Source organism: Colletotrichum orchidophilum, assembly GCF_001831195.1.
Source record: "Colletotrichum orchidophilum strain IMI 309357 chromosome Unknown Scaffold_68.1, whole genome shotgun sequence".
In the NCBI taxonomy this organism is placed as follows: domain Eukaryota; kingdom Fungi; phylum Ascomycota; class Sordariomycetes; order Glomerellales; family Glomerellaceae; genus Colletotrichum; species Colletotrichum orchidophilum.
Genome location: NW_019173024.1, coordinates 230,271 through 256,110, shown reverse-complemented (window position 1 = coordinate 256,110; position 25,840 = coordinate 230,271). Strand labels below are relative to the sequence as shown.

Genomic DNA, 25,840 nt, shown 5'->3' with positions numbered 1-25,840 from the left:
GAGCATTGAGGGCAGGGAGTATCGTAGTCCTCTGAGACGCGGACAAGAGCTTCCGAGTATACACACTCGGAATATCTCGGGCTGGCGCATCGAACAAGATACCGAAAGGAATGCCGCGAGAACGCCCCGCGTGGAAAGCACTTGAAGTTTCTCTTGAGAAGGATACACATGGTAAATGCAAAGGGCGGTGACAGTGTCGAGCAGTCCTTCGGTAAGATCTAAAGTATCAGCAGGAAAGGGGGCAAATTGAAGGGCAGCTTGGTTATTTTGCATGTTTAAGAATGATAACAACAACAACAAGTGAGTAGGAACCACAAGCTGCTTAGCTCGAGTATCCAACTCGCGAGCTCAAAGCCGCCTGGCAACAAAGAAACATCAAGCCAGTCGGGAGAACCGCGAGAGATGCCCAGGAATTGTTGCTACCTTCAAAGAGGTCAGCAAAGGCCAATGATCAATGCTTTCTTTGGCTGTATTCGAAAGTAGGTGAATAACAGACGTCTCAGTCTTCAAGATGCTGTGTCGTCGGAATGGCGGTTGGTTGCGGCGGCCAGACAGCTTCAACAAGAAAGAGACAATGGGTTCGAAGGGAGAATATGGTGCTGTTGCGTGTAAGTGAAAATAGCAATGGCTCTTTCTTCCGAGTCCCAGCACAATGCCCTGGCATGAGGCGGGTCATCCTTGGATTCTTGTCCTAGCTGCAAGACATTGTACATGGAAGACACATGGCACTTGCTCAGAGTCTCTTTCAGAGTATCCGAGTGACGATACAATAGCTCAGAATGTCGTTTGGCGGCAGGATGTGATGCCCAATTGGGTCAAGGACGAAAGATTGCAGACGACTGCAGGGTGCAGCTGCACGGCGGCTCATGGTGTAGGCCGACTGGCTGGGAGATCGCTGCCGGTTCGCCCTGTCTGCCCAACCCAGGAAGACCTTCTCAGAAGTCGAGATTGCGCCATGATGGAAGAGTTGAAGATGCTTCAGATCCAAAGGAGGCAGAGTCGTGACTTGGAGAACAAGAATGACGTTTTTGGGAGAAAGTGGCATCGGCGAGTGGTTTCGATGAAGAGGAACACAAGACAGGAAACGACGGACTGGCACAGCTGAGTCATCCGCCTAATTAAGTAAGCCAGCCGCCACACCGTCCGTCCCCTCAAGATCCCCCAGATCTCCAAGCTGCCCGTAGCTGCCCTCGAAGTGAGCTGGCACCTGAATAGGACCCATCGTGAGATCCATCCGCCAGCATCCCCCGTCACCGACTCTCTTTTTTCACGATAAACACCCTTCAACCCCCGCTGCTTCCTCCAGACAGGCCTCAATTAGCCTTTGGCACTTGTTGACGTGTTCGATCGCGAGCTCATCCGGACGGCGGGTACTAGTTAGCCCCTTGATGGTCTTGATGCCCAACCAGCCAGCCATCTACGATCTCCGTCTTTGCCTCCAACCGCACAGCTCGTTGCTCACTTATCACGTCAGATAGCGCAAAAGATGACTCTGGAGGGCCTACTACCGAACCTTCAAGAAGAAGACAATCCGGTCAGGCCAGCCAGTGCAGTCGCCGCCATCAGCAAGAGGCCATCAGCCCATTACAGATGAATTGGAGACGAAAGCCTCACCCGACGTGACTGGTGGAAAGTGTCCCCCACGACACCACCAGCAATGGGTTCGAGAGACTACCTATACCTTGGGTTACGAGCGGCCCGACGAGTGCGGGAACCGCTGCGGTAGGGGACCATCGCCACGCCTACCACCGGTTCATTGGTTTGGCAGCTGCATGGACCGCGCATAATCGCGCCCAGCCTGCTCCTAAGTCTACTGCATCTGGGTCGCCCTTTGCTGCTCGTTTGAAGCGGATATACAGTCTTATAACTCCCTTCTCACCTCCGCATTCGCTGCACGATGCCACTCTTGCATATGCGCCCCCGGTGTCGTCCTCTCGGATTCACCACGGAACCTCCTTCGACTCAGGCGAGCTGCCAGCTACACCGTCAGCCCCCCCGTTCATCTTGCCCATCACATGGCAGCCCAAAGAACGCTGAAGTTAAATATGTCTCGTGGACCTTTGACAATTTGCTATGCAGGCCGTCCTGCTTCGGTTGCTTCCAAATTCATCATGCCCCAGACTACTCTTTTTGTACGATTCCGAACTCCCTGTCTCGTGATACTTTGATCACCTTGTTGTACCACCATTTGTCTCTTGTCTTTCTCCACCCAACATCTCCAACCGCCCACTCGTCGCATTGGATGTATATCCCTCAGCCCTCCCAAGGCCGGGCGCCAAGGAGCTTCAGGCTCGGGACAGAGCCGCGCTCCGTCGCGCCTTCATGGCCGCGCAGCCTTGAGGTAGCAGCGCGTACGGACAAAGCCGACAACACCATCGCGAGGAGACAGGTCTCCATATCCGGTGGCCAAACCACTAACCTGACAGTTGGTATCACGGTCGGGGTTGCCATCCTCATCTTTATCCTTGGCGTGGGAGCCTTTCTCTATTACTACAGAGTGTCCCTCAAAAAGATTGGCCGCCGGCGACGTCGTCGTCGCCGTCACCACTCCCACAAGTCCGACAGCTCAAGGAGCTCCAAAAGTTCGGCCGACGACGGCCCCGCTTCTCATCCACCGCCTCCAGCTCCGCCCCCCGCCCCACGCTCCGCCGCCCCGTCCGCTGCGCCTGCCGATCCCCCAGCTGACGCCCCAGTCGACGCTCCAGCTCCAGCCGACCCCCCAGCCGATCCTCCGGCTGAGACCCCTGCCGAGAAGTAGGTTTGGGCGGTGGGCAGTATGCTCTCACTCATGTGAGGCTGATGATACCAGGGAGATGGCTTGTAACAAAGAAATAGCAAGTGCGTTATGCCGTACTGAATCGAATACAGTATACTGACATTGAAGAAGGTTCCCAGAATCTGAAGTGAGCTGTATTATGCTGTGGCTTCAGTTTTGTCTGGAGCGGGAGTTGGCAGATGGATTCCAAGGCGAACCCAGGCGCCACTAACTTTCCTAATGAGCCCAGTGGTGTTGTACGTTTGCGGTCTGTGCAATCATTAATTAACATGTTTTGTTCTTCGTCTAATGTATCTCTATTCATGTATTTCCTTGGTTCTATAAGACCAATAGCATTGCCATTCAGCCTCCAGACCCTGCCTCGGCCACTCACTCGCATATACTCCCAAACCACAACTCAGAACGGCCAACCCTTGCAACATGCCTCCCTCGAGAGACCAGATTCAGCCATACTGCCATATGATGTATATTACACAGCCGCCATCTCATTGTCACCCATAATCACAGCCTCATTGCCAGCAGCATCCCTTTTCAGATCCCGAGCCTCCGGCGGGATGCCGCATAAAGAATCGAAAAAGGAGTAGCAACACTCGTTGCAACTCACCTCCCTGTCGCCGTTGACATCGTTTTCCATGACGAACTGCTCTAGCCGGAAATTGGGGTCCACGCCACATCCCATCTCTAATCCCATGTCCTGACCAGGTGCCGGCCCGTAGTCGATGAAGCCGTCGCCGAGCGGCATGACAATCCCAGCAGCCATCCCCATACCCATCCCCATTCCCATACCAGCTGCCGGCGCTGGATGTATAGGCATAGCCATCATGGGAGGCATGGGCATGAAGCGTATCGCAGGCTCGCGATGTTGCGAGGAGCGTTTACTATGGCGTGCGGGCTTGGACGCCTTGGTCTTCCGGTTTGGCTTGCGGCAATGCTTCTTGGGTTTCGCCTTACCCTTGGCGTGATGATGATGATGGTGATGAAGACGAGATTTTCTGTGGCGGCGGTGGTGGTGATGATGCGTCCACCTGTGAGTATGCGGGTGTCCAGAGGATTGCATGTGGGCGCCACTGCCAGTTCTTGTCAGTGGATGTTCGTAGTGGATGTGATGCTTATGAGGGTGTGCTTGTTGTCTTTGATGGGCCGTCTTTTTGCGTCGTTTGGGAGAAAAGACGCAGTTGAAGCAGAAGTATATGAGGCTCGCGGCGGCGATGCCGCCTACGAGACAGCCGATGAGCATTCCTGCTATCCGACCTTCCTCGCCACGACGTACCAGTTGGTGCAAGGTCAACGTCGCTTCGGTTGTCTGGAATGAGGGCGTCATGATTGGCGCCATGACAGGGGCGGGCGATGTCTGGCCCCAACGTACTGATTGTGTCGTTTCGCGGCCTAGTCATCGGCTTGCTGTCTGTTCTGGCATCGCCATGACTGTCTTCTCGTTCCTTCAAATGTGGAGAGGTTACGATAATTTTATGAATCATGGTTGCGCTCCTCTAAGCTTGGTGGCATTGTTGATCCGTTAAAGCCCGTTTGCTTCGAGACGAATCTTCAGAAAGAGGCGATGAGGCAAAATCTACACATTTGAAGCTGGGGAAGCAAATTGCAAACTCACAGCAATCTGAATCCTCGTGAAGTCTCATAAGAGCCGTTTCAGGCACGCCTCCACGATTTCTAGAAAGCTGGTTCCAAACGGCTGGATGAGGCAGCGTAACGTAGCACACGTCAACCACCACATGGTCGGTAACCAGTCATGTTTGCGTTTGCATCTATGACACAAGCTGGCCATTGCTGACTCTGCAATCTTCGCTCCTCCTCCAGACACGTGCTTGCCGTAGACAACAAACAAGACGGAAGGGGGTTTGCAACTATTCTAGATCCTACGGTATTCTACAAACCATACGTCACATCATTTAATCTATTTCCCTTTCAGACGCGTCGCTGTCGAAAACTAAGCAAAGAAACTTGGGGTATTGCCTCCGTGCTGCTGGGTATTGCCATTCCAAACCATTGTCGAAATCATCGTTCTAGTCGTCAAATCCTCGTCAATCTATGTAAGAGGAGGCCATCTGGGTATCTCATGCTCGCGCCCAAGGAAACGGCCCCATCGTCTAACAAGGACCCTCCTCACTCAACCCCTCCGCCGACCACGCCTCTCTTCCCTCCTGTCCTCCCTCTCCCGAATTTGCACCAACACGGAACCGATAGCCTCCTGCACCTTTCCCGACCGCTCCATAAACGCATCGTAAAACTCGCAGTCGGCATGTCCAGGCTGCCGTTCGTTCAGGGATATGATTGTGTTGGACAGGGTCTCCAACTCCTCTTTGAGCGGTGCATAGTCGGTCCCGTATCTCCGCCGGCGGTGAGTATTGTCGTCGCCGCGACGGTGTCTCGACGGCGATGGCGAGCAGCCGCGGTGCTGGGAACTGGGCCTGTGTGAAGGGTATCCGTTATCGCGGCTGTGGCGTCTTCTCCGGTCACGATCTTCGTCTTTGCCGTCGTCGCGACCTCGTCTGTGAGGGCGATTTTGCGAGCGTTCGCGAGAGTGCGTGTCGCGGTCCCGGCTCTCCGTCCTTCCCTTGCCGTGTCTCCGGCTCCGTCCACTCGCTCTCACGTCTGCGCGCCCATCGTCTTCTTCATCCTCCCCGCTGCCGCCACCAAAGCGTTCCATGGCCTTGGAGAGGATATTCTTGCCCAGGTGTTCCAGCATCTCCATGTCCATATTCGGAACGCCGCCTCTAGCGTGCTCGTCTTCGGCACGGCCATGGTTGTTGCCGCGCGTGCTAAGGCGCCGGTCGTCGTGGTTCCTTCGTCCTCCTCCGGCTTTATCTTCATCACCGCCGCTCAGCTTCTTCATGTACTTCTGAACCGCATACTCGACCAACCCTCGGGCGAGGGCCTCGAGAATGATTTCAATTTGACCGTGGTTGTTGCCGCCGCTGCCTTTGCGGCTTTCGCCGCGTCGGTTGCGATTGCGGCTGCCGCGGTTAGGAGACGGCGCGGCGTTGCGAGAGCGTGTTAGTGTGCGTAGTAAGCCATCCATGACCGTGAAGGATCGGGATGCATTGGGTTGTATTGTGCTAGTTGTGCGAATGGAGCGAAGGTGAGTCGAGCGAGTGTGTAAGTTACAAACAGCGAGAGGTGGTGTAAGTGAATTGCTTCTCAAGAGTAAGGGAAAGAGAGAAATAAAAAACCACAATCAGAATAAGAGAAAAGAATGTGAATGAACCGTCCCTCTTTTTCCGATTCAGTAGAGAATGACTTGTGGGTAAATATTAGCTTAGTGCTTGGTGGCGTTGCCAGTCGCGCGGGTGGTTGTTGGTCATGTGGTGATGGTGTTTTCTCATGTGATTCAGTGAGCGCCTGCCCTCAGTGACTGTCTGCGCGGTACAAGTGAGACAGCAGCACCAGGCGCTGGAAACCGTGAGCGTGAAGTAGTCAAATGGTCGCAATTTTCTCTTCCGCAGGCAGAGATATGGAGTTGGCAATGACTTTTTCTGTTTGAAATGACCCGCGTCTGGTGCGGGTTCAGCGTGGCTTGGTTATTTGGCAGTGTGATGTCTGTTGGTGGTGGTGACTGAGCGGCGAGTGAGCGCGACGGACTGGGCGCAGCGTGTGAGGCAACCCCGGGAAAAGCGGGTTACTGTCGGAAAGATGTTTCGCTGCCTGGGAAGCATCGCAGGTGAACGCTTTTGGAGGATCCGGTGTTTATTCATGGGGTTCTCGGAGGTCTAAGAAGATGTTGGTGAATACGATTGCTCATGGATGGTTCTACAAATTATCTGGAGGGACACGCGAGCGTAAGGGTCATTGAGAGGCTGGGTTCCGCGCGCTTCGACTAGGACAAAATCATCAATTCAATTTCTCAAAAGATGCTTCATGCTCAAGGTCTCATCTTCCGGCCAAATCCTTTAATAACCACACTGAGAGCCATCTCAGCCAGGGCTTGCTCAGGGCCCGCCAAGTCGTGGCCCCAGTGCCACCACCACATTTGCCAGATCCGCATACCCCTTTTCGACAATGTTTACAACAGTTAAGATGTTCCTTGTGAGACTTATACTCATAAGGGGGGCCGGGACGGAAGGCGACGTGTTGAGAGTAGGAGCTATCTTCATCAAAGGCAGCAGCTATTCTAGCCAGGTAGACTCAGGTACATGGAGGGAGGATGTCGGCTTATATCACATGTAATCCTAACGGTCTAGCGGTGGATGCCTTGGCTAATCAAGCGCACAAGATGGTCGAGCTTGAACCTGTTCATTACGAGATGCTTGCGCCGTGTTTACCGGCAAGTTCGTACTGAACCGGCGCCTCCCGCCGATGCCCAGCACTGCAGTATATTTATCATTGATCGTGCCAATTCAGGCAATTTTTCACACGGACGCCTTGTATATGCACACATGCCAGCCATGAGAACCATTAAGTAAAGCTTCCCATCTAGCTGAGCAGCTCCTTGATATCTTCGATCCGTTGGAGCTTCTTCTCCTCATCGCTCATCATTCCTAGAGACGTGGCGCTTAGAGAATCAAGTCAGCAAACACTCACTCGCCCAAAACACGTTGGGTTCAACTTACATAAACTTCTTCCGCTCCTGTACCCGAAGCATCCTCTCCTCCACACTCTCCTTGACGATGAAGCGGAACACCTTGACCTCCTCATCTTGCCCCATACGATGCACACGATCGATCGCCTGGGCCTCGACCGCAAAACTCCACCAGGGATCCATCATATACACTCGCTTCGCTGATGTCAAGTTCAGTCCCACGCCACCAGCGCGGAGACTGATGAGCAGCACGGTGAACGTCTTTGACTCTTGAAATTCGGTCAGAACCGCCGCACGAGCCTTCTGCGCCATGGATCCGTCGAGACGGAGGAACTTGATGTTGACACGCGCCAACGCCGGCTCAATCAGCGTCAGGAACGATGTGAACTGGCTGAAAACGACAGACTTGACCCGCGGTTGCTCCCTTCTCAGCTCACGCAGAGCCTTGATCAGGGTCACGACCTTGGCCGAGGAGTTGTTGACACCCAAGCGTTGGAGACTAATCTTGGGTTTCTTGAACATGTCTGGGTCGTCGTCGTGACGAACAACCTCAAACAGGTCGCGATAGTTGATCTCGGCTCGACAGTTAGGACACGTCGGCACCTTATGCCGATCTGTCTGGTGCTTCATGTAGTCCAGAAGACACTTCTTGCAAGCAGAGTGCCAGCATCCGGTGACTGTCTGCTCAACCATGGGCTCTTCAGCGCAAATCGGGCACTCACTCTCAGCCTCGTCGCGGATTTGGCCGAGGATATGCGCTCCAAAAGCAGCCGAGTTGGACTCCGGCTCGGACACAGCTGCTGTGAAGTGTTCAATGAGGGAGCCCAAGTCCATATCGTCCGCAAGGCCGGCTGCTAAATCAGCGGCAGCTCCAGCTTCCACCTCGTCCGCGACAAGCTCCTTGTTTCTCACCAAAACCGGGTGGCAACAAGATTGGCGTAGGCGCAAAATGTGGGCAAAAATACTAGTGAACGCTTTCATAACCGTGCCTGCTTCCACGTTCTCTCTGAATGATTGCTTGGCTCTTGTGAATATGTAGTCGTAAATCTCTCGTTCTGCCTGACTGAGCTCAACGTCAACGATTTCGACATATTTTGGTGGAAGCGGTACTAGCCTTGTAGAGGTTAGCTAAAATTTAAAAGTCAAAATTGAATCACCTTACGGTTGACCATCGGGCGTCTTCATGTCTTTGGTACGTCTCAGAACCAAAGGCTCCAGTACCGTCTGCACCACATCAAGAGCCCTCATAAAATCCTTGGACTCGAAGGGTACTGTGATGAACGTCTTCCAGAATGAAAAGTTGTTCCAAGGCTCCACACGAAGGAAACGAACCAGACTGAAGAGATCCTCCAGCTTGTTGACAATTGGCGTTCCAGTCAGCACCCACCTGTGCTCAGCATTTATTTCGTAACACGCCTTGGCAGTTTTCGACTGTCGGTTCTTGATATGGTGACCCTCATCCAGGATGACGCGGAAAAAGTTGAGTGAGAACAGCCCAGTATGAGACGACTTGTCACCTTTCTTAGCCGCAACCTGATTGAACTCTGACAAAACCACACCGTAACTAGTAATGACCACGTCAGGCGCAGAGGCTGCGCTTGCGGCGCAACATACCGCCTGAAGGTTGTTAGCCTTCTCGTTGCCGTAGTACACCATGGCCTTAAGAGTGCCTTCTTTTGAAGCCTTCTCTGCCTCGCTATGCCACTGCGCCAACAATGACATCGGTGCCACCACGAGTGTCGTACATGGCGCAGAAAGCACGCTTGATGAGTTGGAAGCAAGCCTTGGAAGTTCGTTGACGGACGTGGGAATACTACCCATCGCCTTGGCCTGCTGCGCGATGTCAGACCGGTGGGTGTGGACGAGACTGAGCATCTGGATGGTCTTGCCGAGACCCATCTCGTCGGCCAGGATACCGCCAAGGCAGTTTTGCTCTTGAACGGGAAAATCGAGGGAGAGGTCTCCCGAGTATGGGTTGACGTAGAAATGTTGCTGGTCATGGACCTGAGGAAGCTCCTTTTCGTCAGTGTCCTTAAGCGGCCATGTGTATTCCTCCCACAGGGGGTGCATGCTTGGCTCCCTGTTGCTCTTCTGGTCCTTTTCCTTCGTCATCATCCAGTGTAACGCTTGCTTCTGGTAGGGTCTCAGGTCCATGGCGAAGGTATCGGCAGGTTCCGCTTCGGGTGTGTTGAAGTCAAACGACTGGGCTTTGCGGTATAGGGCATCAAGCTGGTCTTGCTCCAGCTCTTCCCCCTCCTCTTGCTCGTCTGAAGGAGGCGAGGAACCCGGCTCTTTGTCACTTGGCTTGGCAGGATCCTTCTCCTTCTTTTCTTCCATCTCTGCAGCCTGCAGCAAGCCTTGCCTCTGGTGTTTCGACGCAGTGGCATTAGCTCGCGTAGGGTCGAGGTTGATTTCGGAGAAGAGCTTCACTAGTGCCACCTGCCTGAGGCGTAGCTCCTTCTCCTCAGTCGACTCTTTCTCCTCGAAGAAACCAGCCGCCCTATTTTCTGACACCTTGAACCCAGGCCGATGGAAGGCTGTGGCTAGCAGATAACACTTCAACTGGATAAAGACAGTATCGTTTGTTCGAAGACGCTCGGGAGCATACACGCAGGTGCCCTCGAACCTGCATATCTGCTGGTCCATCAACGTCGACACCCATTCGGCTGTTTCCTTTTCCAGCCTGCCAATCTCGGATCCGCTGCTGTTCGTGAATCGCACCAACACGTCGACCCGCTTTGAACCCGGGGGCGGGCCTCGTGGGGCAACGCTTGCGACACCGAATTTGGTGGTGACCCTGGGCTTTGGCGGCTGGATCTTCTGTCGCTCAATCCTGACTACATCTCCGTGGTTGAGCAAGTTCGCTCCGCTGCGTGTCGCCCAGCCCTCGACGCCGAGGGAACCGATATATCGAGCTTCGGGCATTTTTCGGCGGATGACAGGCTTTGGCACATCTTCTACGCCAGAGTCTTGTGTTGTATTGCTCACTGCGGCCGGGGACGGTCGAGTAAAGGCATTGAGGGAAGGAGACTTCTTCTTGAAATTCTTCCATGTGCCATCGAAGTACATGTTGACAGCTCGCTCGAGATTATTGCCGCAACTATCCCGAATCACATTCAGTAGCTCCGCCGTAACCTTGTCACCTACGAAGCTCTCAAAGGTTTCCTGGTCGAAAGTCATGGCGGACTCCTCACGCTGCACATCTGCAGGCTGGGCGGATCGGTTGGAGACATAATCGACGGGTTGTTCTATGAGCGGTTCTCGTGGTTTCGAGGGCGAAGATGGAGGTTGGACATCCTCGCTCTTGATTTGGGGTGATTCATCGTCGACATCTTGGAAGAATCGCTGCTTCGATTGCGTTGGCGGGGTGGGCAGCACCGGGCTGGACTGGTGGTTCAACACGTCGTCGTCTGAGGCCGAAAAGAAGCGTCTCCTCTTCGCCGGGGGTTCGGGAGAGTGTGGGTATTCCATGGTTGTTCATATGAACGCCATAAGGGTTTCGATTCGCGGGTCGTGTTGAGTGGTATGCCACTGACATTGAGTAAGGCCGCCACAAAGAGTACATGAGCAAGAGAACAGGAGACGCGAGGCGAATCAGTCAGCGCGACGGGGCGCGTCGGGTTGTCATGTGACTGCGTGTCTGCTGAGGTAAGTCAATTAAGAGAACCCCGGCAAAGACGTCATTACGAGAAACAAAATAGTTCAACCTCGGAATTTTCAGTACACCTGAGGTAAGGTGGCCAAAAAAAAACACAGAGTCCCACAAGCTACGACTAGCCAGCTGCATCTCGCGAATCAAAGCAGCCCCGACATGGCGCATCACACCAGCGTCTTTTCCTGAATGAATCGCACACGGATCGCCGGCCATGGCCTGAGAAGGCTCGTCCAGAACCCTCCACGGGGCACCAGGGGCATCGTCACAGACGCAGATGTCGTCAAGGCAAGGAAATACTGCCAGTCGCAACTCCAGTACGCCGACGTCCCCCATTCGCGATTACGCATTCCGGAACATGGACTTGCCCCCAAAAGATGCTAACTTGAACTCCAAAGACACAGCGATTACGATGCGCACATAATCAGCCGCCTCGTCCCGGCGCGGTCAACAGACGCCTACCTCGCCCTCCGCAGCCTCAACCTCGAACTCGTCCGCCTCCCCGAGCTCGTCTCCAACCCAACCATAGGCCAGATGCGTATGCAATTCTGGCGCGAATCCATCGATAAGACCTTTGCTGGCGCGCCCCCGGCCGAACCCATATGCGTGCTCCTTCACCAGGCGCTGCAGGACTTACGCGCGCGATCGACGACCTCCACCGCGAGCTCTATCAAGTTCTGGGTGCAGCGGCTTATCAAGACGCGAGCGAAGCACATGGACAACAGACCGTATGCGTCGCTGGCTGCGCTGGAGGAGTACGCGGAGAACACGTACTCAACGCTTATGTACGCTACGCTGGCCTCGATGCCGCTCCGCTCGATGCAGGTGGACCATCTGGCGAGTCACATTGGCAAGGCGTGCGGCATAGTGGCGGTTTTGCGCGGCATCCCCGTTCTGGCGGCGCCGCAGCAGCAGCCTGCAAGATCCCACGCCGGACCAAGCGGCGGACGACAAGATCCCGCGCTGCTCCTCCCGCTGGACGTCATGGCAGAGGTCAGCCTGCGTGAGGAGGATGTCTTTAGGTACGGACCCCAGGCGGAAGGCTTCCAGGACGCTGTGTTCAAGGTGGCGACGCGGGCCAACGACCACCTCATCACGGCGCGCGAGATGCTCAAAAATCTCAACGCCGGACAGGAAGCCGGCCACGAGTTTGAGCACCAGGGAGAGGCGGAGCACGTGTACGAAGAGGAGGAGGACGACACGAAGCGGGACCTCCGGCGAGGATTCGGGGTGCTGCTTGAAGCTGTACCCGCACAGGAGTACCTGACAAATCTCGAGGGGACAAACTTTGACCCCTGGACTGTGAAGCCGAGCTGGAAGTTGCCTTGGCGTCTCTGGCGGGCGACGAGCACGAATCAAATCTAGAAGACCACGGCGTTCCTGTAAGATGACGCATTTATCGGTATGACAACATCAATTTGTTGGCTATGTAACAGTCTAGTGTAATACTAGCTTGGCCCTTGTTCAAGAGGCCGTATAAGCATGTAATCTTTCTCCTATTAACCGCAATCAAATCTGAGCTGCGACTGGAGTGAAATATCCAGCGCACCCAGAGACTTAATGCTGACAATCTCGTCACCTAGATTGGCTGTTTCGCTCGCACGTACAGTGCCAATGACCAAATTTATCAAGCGTAGCACGGTCGTGGCTGAAGCTCATTATGGACCCCACAAATGGCCTTCCAATTCCGTAACCAGCCACATGTCGGAAAATTCCATTGTGTGGCGCAAGTCCCCCCCCGAAATAATTTGGCAATCGTCAATTGGACCTTTGCTGGACCTCGAATCATTCCCAGCATAGCGTCAATGTCGGTAACAAGATGTTGTACGAACTCATAGGAATTGTAAGCCGCTAACCTTCTTTCCCATCGATATTGGTCACTTGAAAGGAAAAAACAAAGCTAACATCATCTCCAGGTGCGACCGGGCTCCCTCGCCGAGGTGAAAGAGTACGCGCTCCCTCCATCTCCATCCATAACCTCCTTCGAACGCAAACGCTCTCCATCTGCCCCCGCAAACCCTGTGCATCACGCAAGACCTCACGTTCTAGCACAAGCTAACCATATGCCTCCCCCTTAGAATCGCCCTCACCGCCGGCCAAATCATCCTCCGCAACGGCGGCGTCATCCGCGGCGTCTCCAACTGGGGCGTCTTCACCCTCCCGCGACCCGTCGCAAAGGCCCAGATGAAGCACAAGACGGGCCATTACTTTGTGATGCGCTACGACGCCTCCTCGGCTACCCACACCGACATGCGCACGACCATCAACCTCGACCCCCGAGTCATCCGCACCGCCCACGTCAAGCTCGGTGACGGCAAGCTCGAGACCATGGCCCGTTTCGGAGATGTCAAGTGGGATCGGTGAATGCCTTGAAGAACGGCGTCCCCCACGGGAACATGGAATTGAAAAGATACTTGCAAATTGCTTCCCCGGACGAAGAGTCGGAGACAGCACAGGATGGGATGGTCTTCGCGTTGAAGAAGGGAATCATGGCTCGCAGGTCCGGAGAGCCTCAAAATGACAGATGTTGTATGATACGAGATCCACCCGGAGCCGGCGCCGGGGACATTTGATTGCAAATGTGTAAAGCCGACCCCAGCTCGGAGTGTATAACTACGTGGCACGCCACAGATACAAAATGGACGGAAAGATTATCCAACTATTCTGCTGCACAGCATGCACTGTTCCTCGCTCAGGCTTTTGTCAATCTAATCCTCGCAGTTCCTAACTGCAATCGCTAGGCTAATGCTGAAAATCTCTACCACTGGTCATGATATCTGGCTTCCCGATGCAGCCTACGTCTGTGGTCTCAACGGCCTCGCTGTCGATGGATATCCCGCTTCTATGTACCAATGTGGGCAGTGCGCTGATTTGCGCTCCTCTTGCCGTCGTCGGATTCATCCCCGTCATTATCTCAGTGACCTCTAGGCTTTAGTATCGGCCTTTTGTGGTGCTGTCAATCCATGGTCTGTTGCAATGTCTTCAGGCGTCCAAGTCCATTGTCTCAGTCTTGCCGATCCCTCTTTCCTTGCACCAGGCCACGAAGTCATCAATCACGCTGGGCCATGCTCCGTCCTCGTTCCAGAATGACAACGTCTCGTCTGCCATCGACTTGGTCGCAAATTCAAGAATCTGGTTCCACATGTCGCGGTTGACAGATCTGGTCCACTTCTCTTCGAGGAACTTCAACCACAGCTGCAGCCAGTCCTGGTTCTTCGTCTTCCATTCCCAGCCAGGTGGTGAAAAAAGAACGTTCCAGTAGACTGTGGCGATCTCAAGATTGAGTGCCTTCTGAGTCGGCTCCTTACTGGCAACAAAGGTGTGCCGATACACCTTCCTGAAGTAAGCAGGGTCGGTCGAAAGACTGCTCACCAATGACTTGATGTGAGATATATGCGCCTGACGCGTGGCAGCACTGTAAGCTCGTTAGTTTACTACATCTTCTCGCTGGAAAAGTTGGCCATACCCAGTCACCTTCCAGCCATCGACGAAGCCTTTTCGGGTGATTTCTCCAACAGAAGGTGCCTGAAGAAGTTCCATCACGACCAGCAGCTCGGCATTCTCGATGTTCACACCCAAGTCGCCGAGGTACGCCATCGTGGTGTCGAGACCCAGGGTGTTCTTCTCGTCATTTACATCATCTATTCATTGTTAGTAGTGCCATGAAGATGCTAGCATGTGACTCGTACCTCGCAGCTTGTCGAACATTTGATTCAACGAAGTATCGATTGCTGAAGTTGTGGGTGTGGAGGTTCCACTGCCGCCAGAGAAGTACCTACGAGAGTTTGTCAGTCGATATTACTTTGGGCCATTAAAAGATGCGAGATATCCAAAAGAAAAATAGAACGATGATGTGGTCTTGAAGCTTTGAGAGGCGCAAGTCAGCTGACAACTTTGCGCAGGACATGGCAAATTGAATGGCTGGAATACCCAGACTGATTCTTCTCCTCGGTGACAAGGTCGTGTTTGGATGGTTTGCGCCTCGGCGACCACAAGCTCAAGCCTGTGGTAGGCAGTGCGTTTTTCAACCCTTTCCAGCCCATTGTCTTGCAGGCTCCGGCCTCCTCTGCGTCGATCAGTCCAGTGTGTTTTGAGGTTCTAGCGCGATATTGAACGAAGCACGTCGGCTAATAAATGCGAAGCCGGATCAGCCGATAGAGGCTGAAGGGCAGATTGAAGATGCGCTAGCTGCCTGCGGCCGTTTACTGCGGGATGCTCGGGAGGATGATGACTGTTGACCGGGTTCTCCATACAAAGGACCGTGACCGTCGTGATGTTCGGATATGAGTGGCACCGGGGCAGCCGTTCCAGTCCGGAGGCGACACACTTATGTCAACTAGATCGACCAATAGACGAGAAACGGCCGATCAAAGCAGTCAAGTTGGAGGCTGACATGGCAGCTCGTTGCTTTAAGTGCTATTTTATCCGAGGAAGTGTTTCAGGAGCATTTATCGATCGGCGTCGACTCGGCCTTTCTCCTGCTATGTGGACAAAAGTGTACCCCTAAAGAGCGAACTGTGACCTTGTAGCTGCAGAAGTGCCTCTCTCCGACGGGTCCATTGCAGCGCAACGCAGCGCAGCGCTTCGAGGGGGGTTCGGCGGCGTTTCCCCCACAAAGGGCATCTCAGACCGGGAAACAGACAAGCAAGTCAAGTATGTGCTAACGCGATATCCTTGCGTGCGCTGCAGGGCAAATTGCCCGAGAAGGGCCGGCGCATGCTGAGATGAGTGGTTCGGATAACATTATACGGGCGGTAAAAGGCGATGATAGAAACGGCAACGTCGAGCAAACAAATGCGGGCGAGATGCGGGCGAGACCAACCGAAACGAAACGAAACGAAACGAAACCGAAGCGCGCGGGAGACAATGAGAAAACACATGTTGGATATGGGACAGATTGCACTTACGCATCAACAGCTTCATTGAGCTTATATCCAGCGTTCTTGAGGTACTGTTTGGAAGCTGGTAGTCAGCATCTGCATTCAAAATCTAACGGCCCGGTGGGCGGTCTCGTCTTCGACCAGCTGCCCCGCCCTTCCCCGCCAAGGCAGCATCGCGTCGGTGCCCAGTCAAGCTCAAGCTACCAGACAGCACAATGCAACGAAGCGCAACGCAAAGTAGCGGCGCACGGCAGGATTCGACGTTTCGCCGTCGATTCAACAACGTGGTCCACGTCTTTCAAAGCCTTGGGGAACGATCATGAGGGAGAAAAGCGCATGTTGGGAGGGCAGCGTAGGCGAGGGGCCGAGATTGAGGCACGTGTTCTTCTCTTGGACTCACCCGTTGTGCCGTTCTATCGCTTGCACCTGTCAACTGAGCGAACTGGGTGGTCATCGCCTTCTGGGATGTCGATGTCGGCGCCATTGTACTAGCCGCAGTTCTACCCCTGTCTGCGCGCGGTGTTGTTGCCAAAACTGCTTCCTTGGTTTGGATGCAGGTCGAGGGAGTCGTGTGACGCAATCGGTCGCGTGGGAGAGTCGGTGATGATGCGACGGACGATGTTATCGGTGAGAAGGCAAGGCCTTTCGAGGGAGGGAGGAAGAGGTCGACAATGGGTCGCTGTTTGATGCGACGACGCGAGATTCGTGTAGGTCAGACGTGACGGTGTGCTTGAGATCGAGAGTCGCCAGCGGACGTGGTGTGGTCAGTCGATGAGGAAAACGTGGTGGGAAAGGGCTTCGGTTTGGGAGAAACAAGGCTGAAGCCGAGATGGTGGGGTAACAGCCAAAGAGCAATACCTTCCTGCTGAACGTCTTCCTGCCCACCTAAGGTATGGCGGGGCACTCTGTGGTTTTTGGGCGGCACGGATAAGGCTCTGGCTTTTTGTACGGATAGTACATCGGCGGGGGTTGGCAATTAAGGTACTGTCCACCCCAATGGCGTGTTTCTTGTCCTTGCTTGCCCATGGCTGTAGACAGCGGGAAGTGGAGCCCTTTAACCGCAACAGCCCCGCCTTCCTCATTGGGCCTCTGCTTACCTACCTAGGGAACATTCTCCCGTGTTTCCATGCTTGCATCTCATGCTCACCAGATTCACCTCATGGAACTCACTGCAGAGACCCTTGGACTTCCACTTCTCATTCCTTTTGAGTTCCTTTGTTTCGTAGTCGCTGTCTCCGTCTGAAAAATCCATGAGAGGGTCTGATGGCTTCATGCCCTCCCATGAAACCTCATTCGCGTGGAAGCCAAAGTGCCAAAGGGCCGGATTGGACGGGCGTTCGAAATCTGACATGTCCGATTAGAAAGACAGCAGCCCGCGTGCTCATTTCTTGCTATGAAGACTGGTATATGCTCTTATTTTGGTTAGCTACTGCCCAATTACTTTAGTATGTTGTTTATGCTAATCCACATATATGACTCTCTTCGATTCGTGCCTTGTGAATGGTGAGAATGGTGTCACACAGCTATGCTCAAGGTGTAAGATGAATCTATATATATACCTACGAGCATGACATTATGTTGATGAGTTTTTGAATCTAACACTTTTCTCTTCAAGCATAAAAAATGCCAATTCATGCATCTTGTTCTCAACTCACTCAAATGCTCCTACTTACGTCTTCTCTGGCAGAAGCACTGTATTTCTACCCGTCCCAGGCACCTCCCAGCGTCCAGTCACACAGTGCAAAAGCTCCCAGTTGACTCGCGCAGCCCCACCCCCAAATGACGTCTACCAATGACACCCGTTGCACTTGACAACTGTTTTAATTGATACAGGCAGCAGACGCGACTTTTTTCTCGACGCGCCGTCCCGTCGCTCGCTGCAGGTGCACGTACAGCAAGCACGGCGACAAAGACCAACCCGACTGCTTCCTGACATCCAACCCCCGACGGGAAAGCCAGTCTTGAATGCTACATCGAGGACTTCACAGCTACCGACATGCCATAGGATGGACTCCCCTCGCAGTCGGGACTCGAGCGAGCCGGCCTTCGACCCTGCGCATCCTTTCAAGGGCGTCGTCGTCTGCTGCACGAGCATCCCGCCGGACCAGCGAGTGAGTTGTGATGCCGCCCTCTTTGGTGTTACTATTTTCGTCTTCCTTCTCCGCCGACTCTCCATCCTCTCCATTCCCTGCTTTCTACAGCCTCGCCAAGTCCCATCTTCTGACATCTACCTAGACGCAAGTAGCCAAAAAAACTGAAGAACTCGGAGGCATCCACAAGTACGATCTGACCCCCGACGTGACACATCTTGTCGTTGGAGACTACGACACACCCAAATACCGCCATGTCGCCAAGGAACGAACCGATATAAAGGCCATGGATGCTAGATGGATCGATGCAATAGGAGATCTATGGATGAAAGATGCCGACATTGACTTTGCGGCCCTCGAACGAGAGTGGCAGCTGAAGCCGCTGGAGACGTGCGGCCATGTCTCCGACACAACAGATCCAACTGAAGCTAGGCGCGGGAGCCTGTTGCTTTGTATGACTGGCTTCGACGATCGTGAGCACTCAAGACTTGGTTTCTTTTGGCAGCAGAGCCTAACCACTCATAGCCGACCAACGCACAAACATCATCGACAAAATCAACGCCAACGGCGGCGCTTACACCGGAGATCTGACGAAACGAGTCTCGCACCTAATAGTCCGAAAGCCGGAAGGAAAGAAATACAAGGCCGCCAGAGTATGGAATATTCGTACCGTGTCGCTAGCATGGCTCGAACAAAGCATCGAGCGTGGCCTGATTCTCGACGAGCAGTGTTTCGACCCCGTCCTGCCCGCTGAGGAGCAAGGTCAGGGTGCATGGAACAGAGTAACGCCAAGGAGCGCATCCGTGGGGAAGAGATCGAGATCCGGTGCCCAGGAGGGTGGCCAGAGAAAGCTCAGGAAAACAGCCAGCATGAAGCTCGGCAGCCAGCGAGACATGCTTTGGGGAGATATCCTCGGCAACAAGCCGTCCGGCGAGTCCGCCGCGCCAGGAGACTCAACGGACAGAATTGAGGTTCAAGACTCTGGCATCCATGATCGAATGGTCCAGCCTAGCCCTGACGCAGGTATTTTCTCTACAAGCTTTTTCTTCATGTCTGGGTTCGAGTCGTGGAAATCCAAGATTCTGGCCGACACCATTGTTTCCCTGGGTGGTCAGGTTTGCGACTCCTTTCAAGAACTTTCTACCAAGGGCTACGAGGCAAGGCCGGCCCGCAGGCTCCTGGTTGTCCCGCAAGAATCTCAGCCTTCAACGCATCTTCAGGTTCCGCCCAAGCACGTCGACGAGATACAAATAGTAACTGAGTTCTTCATCGAGCGATGCTTGCATAACAAAGCTTTCTGCGACCCAGACAGCCACATCCTGGGTCGCCCGCTACCCGCCTTCCCCATTCGCGGCTTCAAGGACATATCAATCTGCACAGCGGGGTTCTCTGGTATCGACCTGCTGCATGTGGAAAAGGTCGTCAGACAAATCGGTGCCAGGTTCGCATCGAGGCTAAACGATACGACCTCGGTGCTGGTGTGTAGAACGCTCGCGGAAACGAGAAATGAGAAGCTCAAACTCGCAATCGACAACGACATTCCGGTCGTCAGCTCGGATTGGCTATGGGACTGCCTGACAACGGGTTACATCGTGCCTGTCAAGGATTACATGTTTCCTGAACTGAACCAGCCATCCAGTCTCCAGCCCAAGCCAAAGGCCAAAGAGACAACCAGGGAGGAAATGAAGCAGGCTTTCCAGAGGACACGATCTGAGCCCATGTCTCATGATTCAAAGAGACCAGCGGCAAGACATTCCACAGTCGCGGGTGGAATCGACACCACAGCTTTCCAAGACGATGAAGGCCGTCGGAATCCTATTACCTCAAACTCGAAGGATACAGCCGCCAGGGAGACTTCAGCAGCGGTTTTCGCGCAACCCGAACGGACACCCGCGAAGACGGAGTCGACCGCATCTTTCCAATTCCAGACAGCCAAGACGCATCTGGCAGACAGCTTTGGTGCGGGAACAGTAGCACCGCCATTGGCAGACACAACGCCCAGCGGTTTGAATGGGGAACGACCTGTCAGACAACCTGTGGGACTAGTCAGAACCACGAGCGTGGCCGACAGCCTAGATGCTACCCCTATTTCACCGCCTAAGACGCGTGCTCCCATTGAGCCCCAAGGCCAATCCGACCCGGCCGCAGAAGAAAGCCAGGCCGTGACAAGAACAAAAGAGGATGAAGAAGCGGAGCGCAAACGTCAACGGGACGCAGAAAAGGATGCCGAGAAGGAAGACTTGACTTCCAAATTGGCCACCTTGATCGAATCGAGACCCAGCGGCGAGAATGGCCCCGACGTAGAAGGCTCAGGCCCGCAGCAGCAGCAGACGAGACGGGCCAAACGAATTTTCGGGCGCGCGATAAGCAACGCGTCGGCAGCATCTAGCGGAAGCGCCGAGTCGCGCATGGACTCGATGGGCCGCACGGCGGACGAGAAGCCCCAGCAGGAGAAGGAGCAGGAACCGCCGTCGACGCAGATACAGTACCAGGACCCCGGCGCCCAGCAGCACCGAGCCAATCTTATGAACAAGATGCTCAGCGTCGGCGGCGAGGGTGCTGGCAAAGCACCCCCCGCGGCGCCTCCCGTCGTTAGCCAGCCCGCCAGGAGAAAGATATCTACCGTTGGGGGGTTTGACTTCAGTGATGAGGCTAGGCCCAATACCAGGCAATTACGACGTAAGTAAAAAAAACAGAGGTCGGGGTTACTGCGACATCGGTATTTGTGTAAAACAATTTAGTTTACCTTGGGCGGATGATGTTTGGATTATATCATATCAAGGAGAGGACGGCCCGCGCGCTTGCGGGCGGCGGGGGGCGGGCGAGTGAAGGGGGTATGGCATTGCATAGCATGATAACAAACACATGTGATTGACGAGGCCAGGACAGGGTTTATAACTAGGTATAGGAATGTGATAGAGTTTTCGAGCAAATGAGATTAAGAACATCAAACTTGGGGGTATCTTTTATTTCGTATGGTGTACATCTACAACAGTCAGGGGCTTCTTCGTTCACATCCTCGCCAGGTGTTTGTACAACCCTTCATCCGCTCCCTCTAGCCTCTCTCTTAGTACAGGTATCGTGGTGCTGTTCAGTCCCAAATAAAGTTGAACAAGGGAGGAAAATACAAGTCTGTTGCTAGTATTTTGTGAATTAATTGAATCATTCCACGCCCCCTTGTAGCCAAGATATGTCTCAATGTCCTGTATACCCAATTGTGGTTTTGTCGAATCAAGTGTATCTTGGGCGCAGCCCCAAATGATAAACGCCAGAAGATCAGCACTTATGTGAAAAGAAAAAGCTCAGCTCGTTAAAAAAAAACATATTGGTTGGTACAGGGGCACATGTCCCGTCAAATATCCATAATCCAACAGACAGGAAGAGACAGAGGTAGGTAAGCAGATGATCTCAAGATCATAGTACGGACGCCGCCTCGGTGAGGACGCTGAGCAGACTGGCTGCAGCACCACCAATGCCCACGGCGCCTAGCGTCTCACCCCAGGCCTTCTTCTTGTCCCGCCTGTCGCGATCAGATCGCTCGCGATGGTGACGGCCGGGGTAATGGTCCCGCTCACGATGGCGGTCCCTGTGGCCGTCGCGGTCGCGATCCCTCTCGCGATCGCGGTCACGGTCTCGGTCACGTTCTCGCTCGCGGTCTCTGTAGTGACCGTCACGGTCCCTACTCTCGTAGTCCCTGTGCTCGCGGCGAGAGGGCCTTCTCCTCCTGTCACGATCTTCGCGGTAGGAACGGGGAGATGAAGCGTGGGGGTCAAGCTCATGCGGCTGCGGATCGAAGCGAACGTGATTCTCGTTCTTGTTCTTGAGAATTGGCTTTGGTTGGACAGTTGCGGCGGGTGATGTGCCCTTTTCCCTATCTGATGGGGGTGGTACGATGAAATATGTCTTGTTCCCCTTATCCTCGTCGGGATAGCTGGCTTCTGACGAATTGTCCGACGAGTCCCAGAGTGGCTCTTCGGAGGATGAGGTGTGTGAATCGCCACGCCGGCGGCGGGGTGAACCTTGCTTCGGGGCACTTTTCGGCGCGGCACTGCCGTCGTGACGTGTCGAGGAGCGTGCCGCGCGGGCCTCAGCGGAAAGACGGGCGTAGTTTGTGATTTCCTCGCGGCTGAGGACTCCAAGGACTGCGACATAGTCTGGGCGAGCTTCGTAGCGTACGCCTGCACGCTCAAGAATCTCAGGGGAGATGAGGGCGCGGCGGATGCGTGTCCACTTCGCTTCAAAGGGAATCTCCGCTCCATAGCGGTCTGGAGCGAGACGGCTTTGAGACGTACGAGGGGAGGCACCAAAGGAAGAAGGAGGGCCGCCTTTGCCGTTCGCATGTGTCATTGGAGGTACGAAACGTGGTGATACGCCGAGGGTGGAGGGTGAGGAGGAGAAGTCTGCCGCAGCACGGGCGGCTGCCACATCTGGTGGGAGATAGCGGTTTGCTGGCGAGGTAGACGAAGGCGAGGTGCTGTAATTTTCAGCAGCGGTAATGCGAAGGTTCTCCACGCCGTTGTTGAGAGTATCCATTGCCATGAGGTCGCGAGTTGAGATGAGGGCGAGTGAGTCGTTATGCTCATCGTCCGCCCTATGTTGCCTTTCGTAAGTGGAAAGAGTACTGAATTCATTCGGCATGCTGGGGGCGGAGCGCTGATCTGCCAGACGGCGATCGCCTCTTCCCCCCGGAGCGTATCTGTCGTCGTATGAACCGTACGTCTCTCCAGATCCGTAGTTGTCATGACCTGGGTAGGATGCGGGTGTAACCGCCATGGCTGGATGGGGGTATGCACGCTCTTGAGCGAGGAGCCCGCGGACGGATGGTGGTGCCGTGGCATCATTGCCGGTCGAATGTTCCAACTCGCGGATGTAGGCGCGCAGGATCTCCTGTTCAGGTAGGTTAGCAACAGCATTTTTGTCTGTATATTTAGGATCATTATACCTTGTTCTTCCGCAGCACTTCCTTTGAGAAGCCCTCCTTTTCGAGCTCGATGCGAAACTGCTGCCAAAGATCCTCTTTGTCATCCCCATTGCCGGTATCTCTCCGTGCAAATAATCTGGCTGCAATGGCATCCACCTTGTCCTTGATGTTGTCCAAGTTTCCACCTTGTTCATCGACTACGCGCTGGGCTTTACTGGGATTGTGCAGCTGCACCGTGTCGAGAAACATGTCGATAGCTGTCTCTTGGTTTGCAAGTTTGGTGCGGACTATGGCAATGCGCTCGCGCTCGCGCTCGTCGAGGTTTGCAACCTTGCCAAAATCTTCGATGACGATCTCCAGCTGTTTAAGGGCAAAGTCACAGTCCTCAACGAGGGGTGCGAGCTGGCGGTTGTAGACGGACGAGGCGTCTGAGTTGAGGAGAGAATCTTGGTCTTCAGCCTCGACCTTGAGGTGCTTGAGGACTGTGTGTAGGCGACGAACTATGTTTGCGACGTCTGCGAACTCTGGGCCAGATGCCTTTGCGCGACGATATAGAGCGCGCGCAAAGGTATCAACAGCGCTCAGGCTGGGGGAGGAGATATCATTGCTCATCACGGCGGAGTGATGGGGCAGTTGTGGTTGTGGTCAGTACGTGGATGTGGTTGTCTGCTCGGTCGACGAGCAGTGGCTGCTGTGTGGGCGTAGTTTTCTTGGTGATTGATGGTGTCGATGTGGCAGTAGAGGAGAAAAAGACGGGAGGAATCTCTGATAATGATGGCGCACTCTTGCGGGAAGGCGACAGATGTATTGGAACGCTGTGCCGGGTGTGATCGACAGCAGTATACGCAATAGGAAGGGCTGGTTAAGACCAGGGAAAGTGATGTAAGTCAGGCACAGCAATAAAGATGTTGCACCACAGGCGAGGCTGCAAAGATCTAGATGTGGCAGGGGGGCCAGGGAAGAGAACGTGGGTGACGGAGGATGAGTGTTGAAAAAGAAAAGGTTGGTCTGCAGGGGATGGAGTTGAAGAGGGGGAGAAAGATGAGGGATGAGGACAAGAGCGAGGAAGGACAAGTGTGGTGATTTGTGATGTGCAACGTGAGGTCCGAGAATAACTTCAGCTTTTCGGTGAAGCAGATCAGGACAGGATTTGGGGGGAGTCCAAGAGTCGGCAGGAAGTACGGATACAGTAACTCAGCCTCCGAGGTAAACCGTAATGTATAGACTCAGGAGAAGGGAGGGAGGTATTCGTAGACAGGCAGTAAATCGCAAAGCAAGGCCTTGCTTGTTTGCTTGTCTACGACCAAGCGAGCAGAGGAGGTAGTGACTACCCGAAACGGGGCCTCATGGCGATATTGTCATATGGAACGTAAACCGGATGGTTGACAGTGACTTCAACTGTCACTTGTGCCTTTTGGGGAGGCGAGGCCAGGCAAGGGAAATGCAGGCAGGGGGGGTCAGGTTGTACCTCGCCGGTGTACTCTACTTGAGTCCATCGCCTTGGGTGTGGCAGCTAATCATGTGGTCGCAACCCGAGGGCGACTCCAACTCGGCCCCGCGTCGCTTGGAGAAACAGTCGACTTTTGGGTGTACCGGGGGGAAGGGGAGCACAGAGAACATTGATGAGTGCCCTACAAGATCAACGTCAGGAAAGAAGAAGGGGGGGGAGGGCCTTCGTTGGCGATGGGTTCGCGTGTATCCGGGTTCCAAGGCAGCGGATCTGCGCGCCATGTCCAATCCGTCTCTTCCATTTTGTAAACGATGGTGTGAAGGGAGCAGAGGCCCGAGGGCTTGAGCAAAGTGCTGGACTTGCTGGCCGGCTGAGGGAGACGCGAGTCTGGATGTAGAGGTCCAATTATCAAGCGCGAAGGGCCAGAGCAGAGTTACCTGGCGTGGGTCACTTCACTTGCGTGCTTGAAAGACCAGAGTGACTTGCAACGTTCAGGACGGGAGGGACCAGAGAGGCACGCCAGGCATCAGCAGGATGTCGAGGCACACCCGGGTCGACAGGTCCTCTCTGCATGTTGCTGCTGCTAAGGTGCTGCTGCTGGCATACCCATCCAAGGTGGTGTATTACGTACGGTACAGAGGGGAGCTTGTGATGTAGTGCTTGCTGCTTGCTGCGTGCTGTCGACGGTGGTGGCGGTGGTTGGTTGGTGGGATGTGGTGGTAGGTGCTGGACGGAGACAAGGAGCGCAGCACCGCGGCAAGCAGAGCAAGCTCCAGCTTCCTGCAGTGACGTATTCGCACCAGATCCATGAAATCATACCGTCCGGGGCACGCAGAAGACGAGACAAGGGGGCCGTCAGTGGCAGGGGGTCAGTGACGGACTGACGGTTGGATCTGCACCGTCTTCTGCCCGACTGGGCCTAGGGCGGGGCCGGAGCAGTAGACCCTTTCTCTCCAGCCCTTTCCTCTGGGTCCTCTAGGTCCTCTGGCACTCTGGCACGTCTGGGTCCCTCTTGCCGTCTCTGTCCAGCTGTCTCTGTGTCTGGGAAGTGACATTGGAGGTGTCTCTTGCGCTGTTTGTCTCTGTGAGAGCTCGGGGCGTGGGCGTGTCCTTGCCTCTCTCGTCTACCTTATCTCTCCCATGTACCTCCCCCGCTCAACTCAGCCGCAGTAGGACATTGCTGTGACGCCCGTGGATGAGGCAGGCAGCCGCCGGACTCGATCTCGCGAAGCTTTTCATTCATGAATCATCCCTTCTCCAAGGACCTAACATGTTGCTCACATGCTCTCCCTCTCTCAATGAAGATGAGACTTGGTCGCGGCATTTGTTTGCTTAGCCTTCCGCCCTTTCAACTGCCGCAAATAGCATCTACCCCGACATCGCCGAGTTGATTGAATATGAAAAGTTTCGTAAACAATCGCCCTGAAATAGCCCCGGCGTGTTTTGGAGAGATTTTCTGTCTCCGTAGGGCTGTAATGCGTGAATGCCAATCCTCGACCCCCTTCAACTCAACTCATGACGGCCGTCATGCTAACGA

The 25,840-nt window shown here is 54.4% G+C and overlaps 9 protein-coding genes across 9 annotated transcripts; 4 read left to right on the top strand and 5 right to left on the bottom strand.

Moving 5' to 3' along the window:
* Positions 1 to 2,242: 2,242 nt before the first annotated feature.
* On the top strand, positions 2,243 to 2,758 carry CORC01_08185 (uncharacterized protein; the record flags this gene model as incomplete). The annotated part of the gene is made up of 1 exon (XM_022619819.1): positions 2,243 to 2,758. The coding sequence occupies one exon, from the start codon at positions 2,243 to 2,245 to the stop codon at positions 2,756 to 2,758; it is 516 nt and encodes a 171-aa protein (XP_022473743.1).
* Positions 2,759 to 3,245: 487 nt separating this feature from the next.
* CORC01_08184 (uncharacterized protein) lies at positions 3,246 to 4,109 on the bottom strand (the record flags this gene model as incomplete). The annotated part of the gene is made up of 1 exon (XM_022619818.1): positions 3,246 to 4,109. One exon carries the CDS (start codon positions 4,107 to 4,109, stop codon positions 3,246 to 3,248), a length of 864 nt encoding a protein of 287 aa, XP_022473742.1.
* A 792-nt stretch (positions 4,110 to 4,901) lies between these two features.
* CORC01_08183 (uncharacterized protein) lies at positions 4,902 to 5,813 on the bottom strand (the record flags this gene model as incomplete). Its single annotated transcript, XM_022619817.1, has 1 exon — positions 4,902 to 5,813. The coding sequence occupies one exon, from the start codon at positions 5,811 to 5,813 to the stop codon at positions 4,902 to 4,904; it is 912 nt and encodes a 303-aa protein (XP_022473741.1).
* Positions 5,814 to 7,204: 1,391 nt separating this feature from the next.
* On the bottom strand, positions 7,205 to 10,781 carry CORC01_08182 (SNF2 family domain-containing protein; the record flags this gene model as incomplete). Its single annotated transcript, XM_022619816.1, has 3 exons — positions 7,205 to 7,283; positions 7,342 to 8,424; positions 8,473 to 10,781. The coding sequence occupies 3 exons, from the start codon at positions 10,779 to 10,781 to the stop codon at positions 7,205 to 7,207; spliced, it is 3,471 nt and encodes a 1,156-aa protein (XP_022473740.1).
* Positions 10,782 to 11,151: 370 nt separating this feature from the next.
* CORC01_08181 (squalene/phytoene synthase) lies at positions 11,152 to 12,327 on the top strand (the record flags this gene model as incomplete). The annotated part of the gene is made up of 2 exons (XM_022619815.1): positions 11,152 to 11,279; positions 11,361 to 12,327. The coding sequence occupies 2 exons, from the start codon at positions 11,152 to 11,154 to the stop codon at positions 12,325 to 12,327; spliced, it is 1,095 nt and encodes a 364-aa protein (XP_022473739.1).
* A 454-nt stretch (positions 12,328 to 12,781) lies between these two features.
* On the top strand, positions 12,782 to 13,326 carry CORC01_08180 (ribosomal protein S6; the record flags this gene model as incomplete). Its single annotated transcript, XM_022619814.1, has 3 exons — positions 12,782 to 12,805; positions 12,879 to 12,910; positions 13,041 to 13,326. The coding sequence occupies 3 exons, from the start codon at positions 12,782 to 12,784 to the stop codon at positions 13,324 to 13,326; spliced, it is 342 nt and encodes a 113-aa protein (XP_022473738.1).
* A 618-nt stretch (positions 13,327 to 13,944) lies between these two features.
* On the bottom strand, positions 13,945 to 17,193 carry CORC01_08179 (uncharacterized protein; the record flags this gene model as incomplete). The annotated part of the gene is made up of 7 exons (XM_022619813.1): positions 13,945 to 14,377; positions 14,429 to 14,603; positions 14,652 to 14,737; positions 14,893 to 15,060; positions 15,870 to 15,913; positions 16,243 to 16,521; positions 16,990 to 17,193. 7 exons carry the CDS (start codon positions 17,191 to 17,193, stop codon positions 13,945 to 13,947), a joined length of 1,389 nt encoding a protein of 462 aa, XP_022473737.1.
* A 655-nt stretch (positions 17,194 to 17,848) lies between these two features.
* On the top strand, positions 17,849 to 20,619 carry CORC01_08178 (BRCA1 C Terminus domain-containing protein; the record flags this gene model as incomplete). Its single annotated transcript, XM_022619812.1, has 3 exons — positions 17,849 to 17,953; positions 18,078 to 18,405; positions 18,458 to 20,619. 3 exons carry the CDS (start codon positions 17,849 to 17,851, stop codon positions 20,617 to 20,619), a joined length of 2,595 nt encoding a protein of 864 aa, XP_022473736.1.
* Positions 20,620 to 21,346: 727 nt separating this feature from the next.
* Positions 21,347 to 23,465, bottom strand: CORC01_08177 (uncharacterized protein; the record flags this gene model as incomplete). The annotated part of the gene is made up of 2 exons (XM_022619811.1): positions 21,347 to 22,819; positions 22,875 to 23,465. 2 exons carry the CDS (start codon positions 23,463 to 23,465, stop codon positions 21,347 to 21,349), a joined length of 2,064 nt encoding a protein of 687 aa, XP_022473735.1.
* Between the last annotated feature and the right edge of the window lie 2,375 nt (positions 23,466 to 25,840).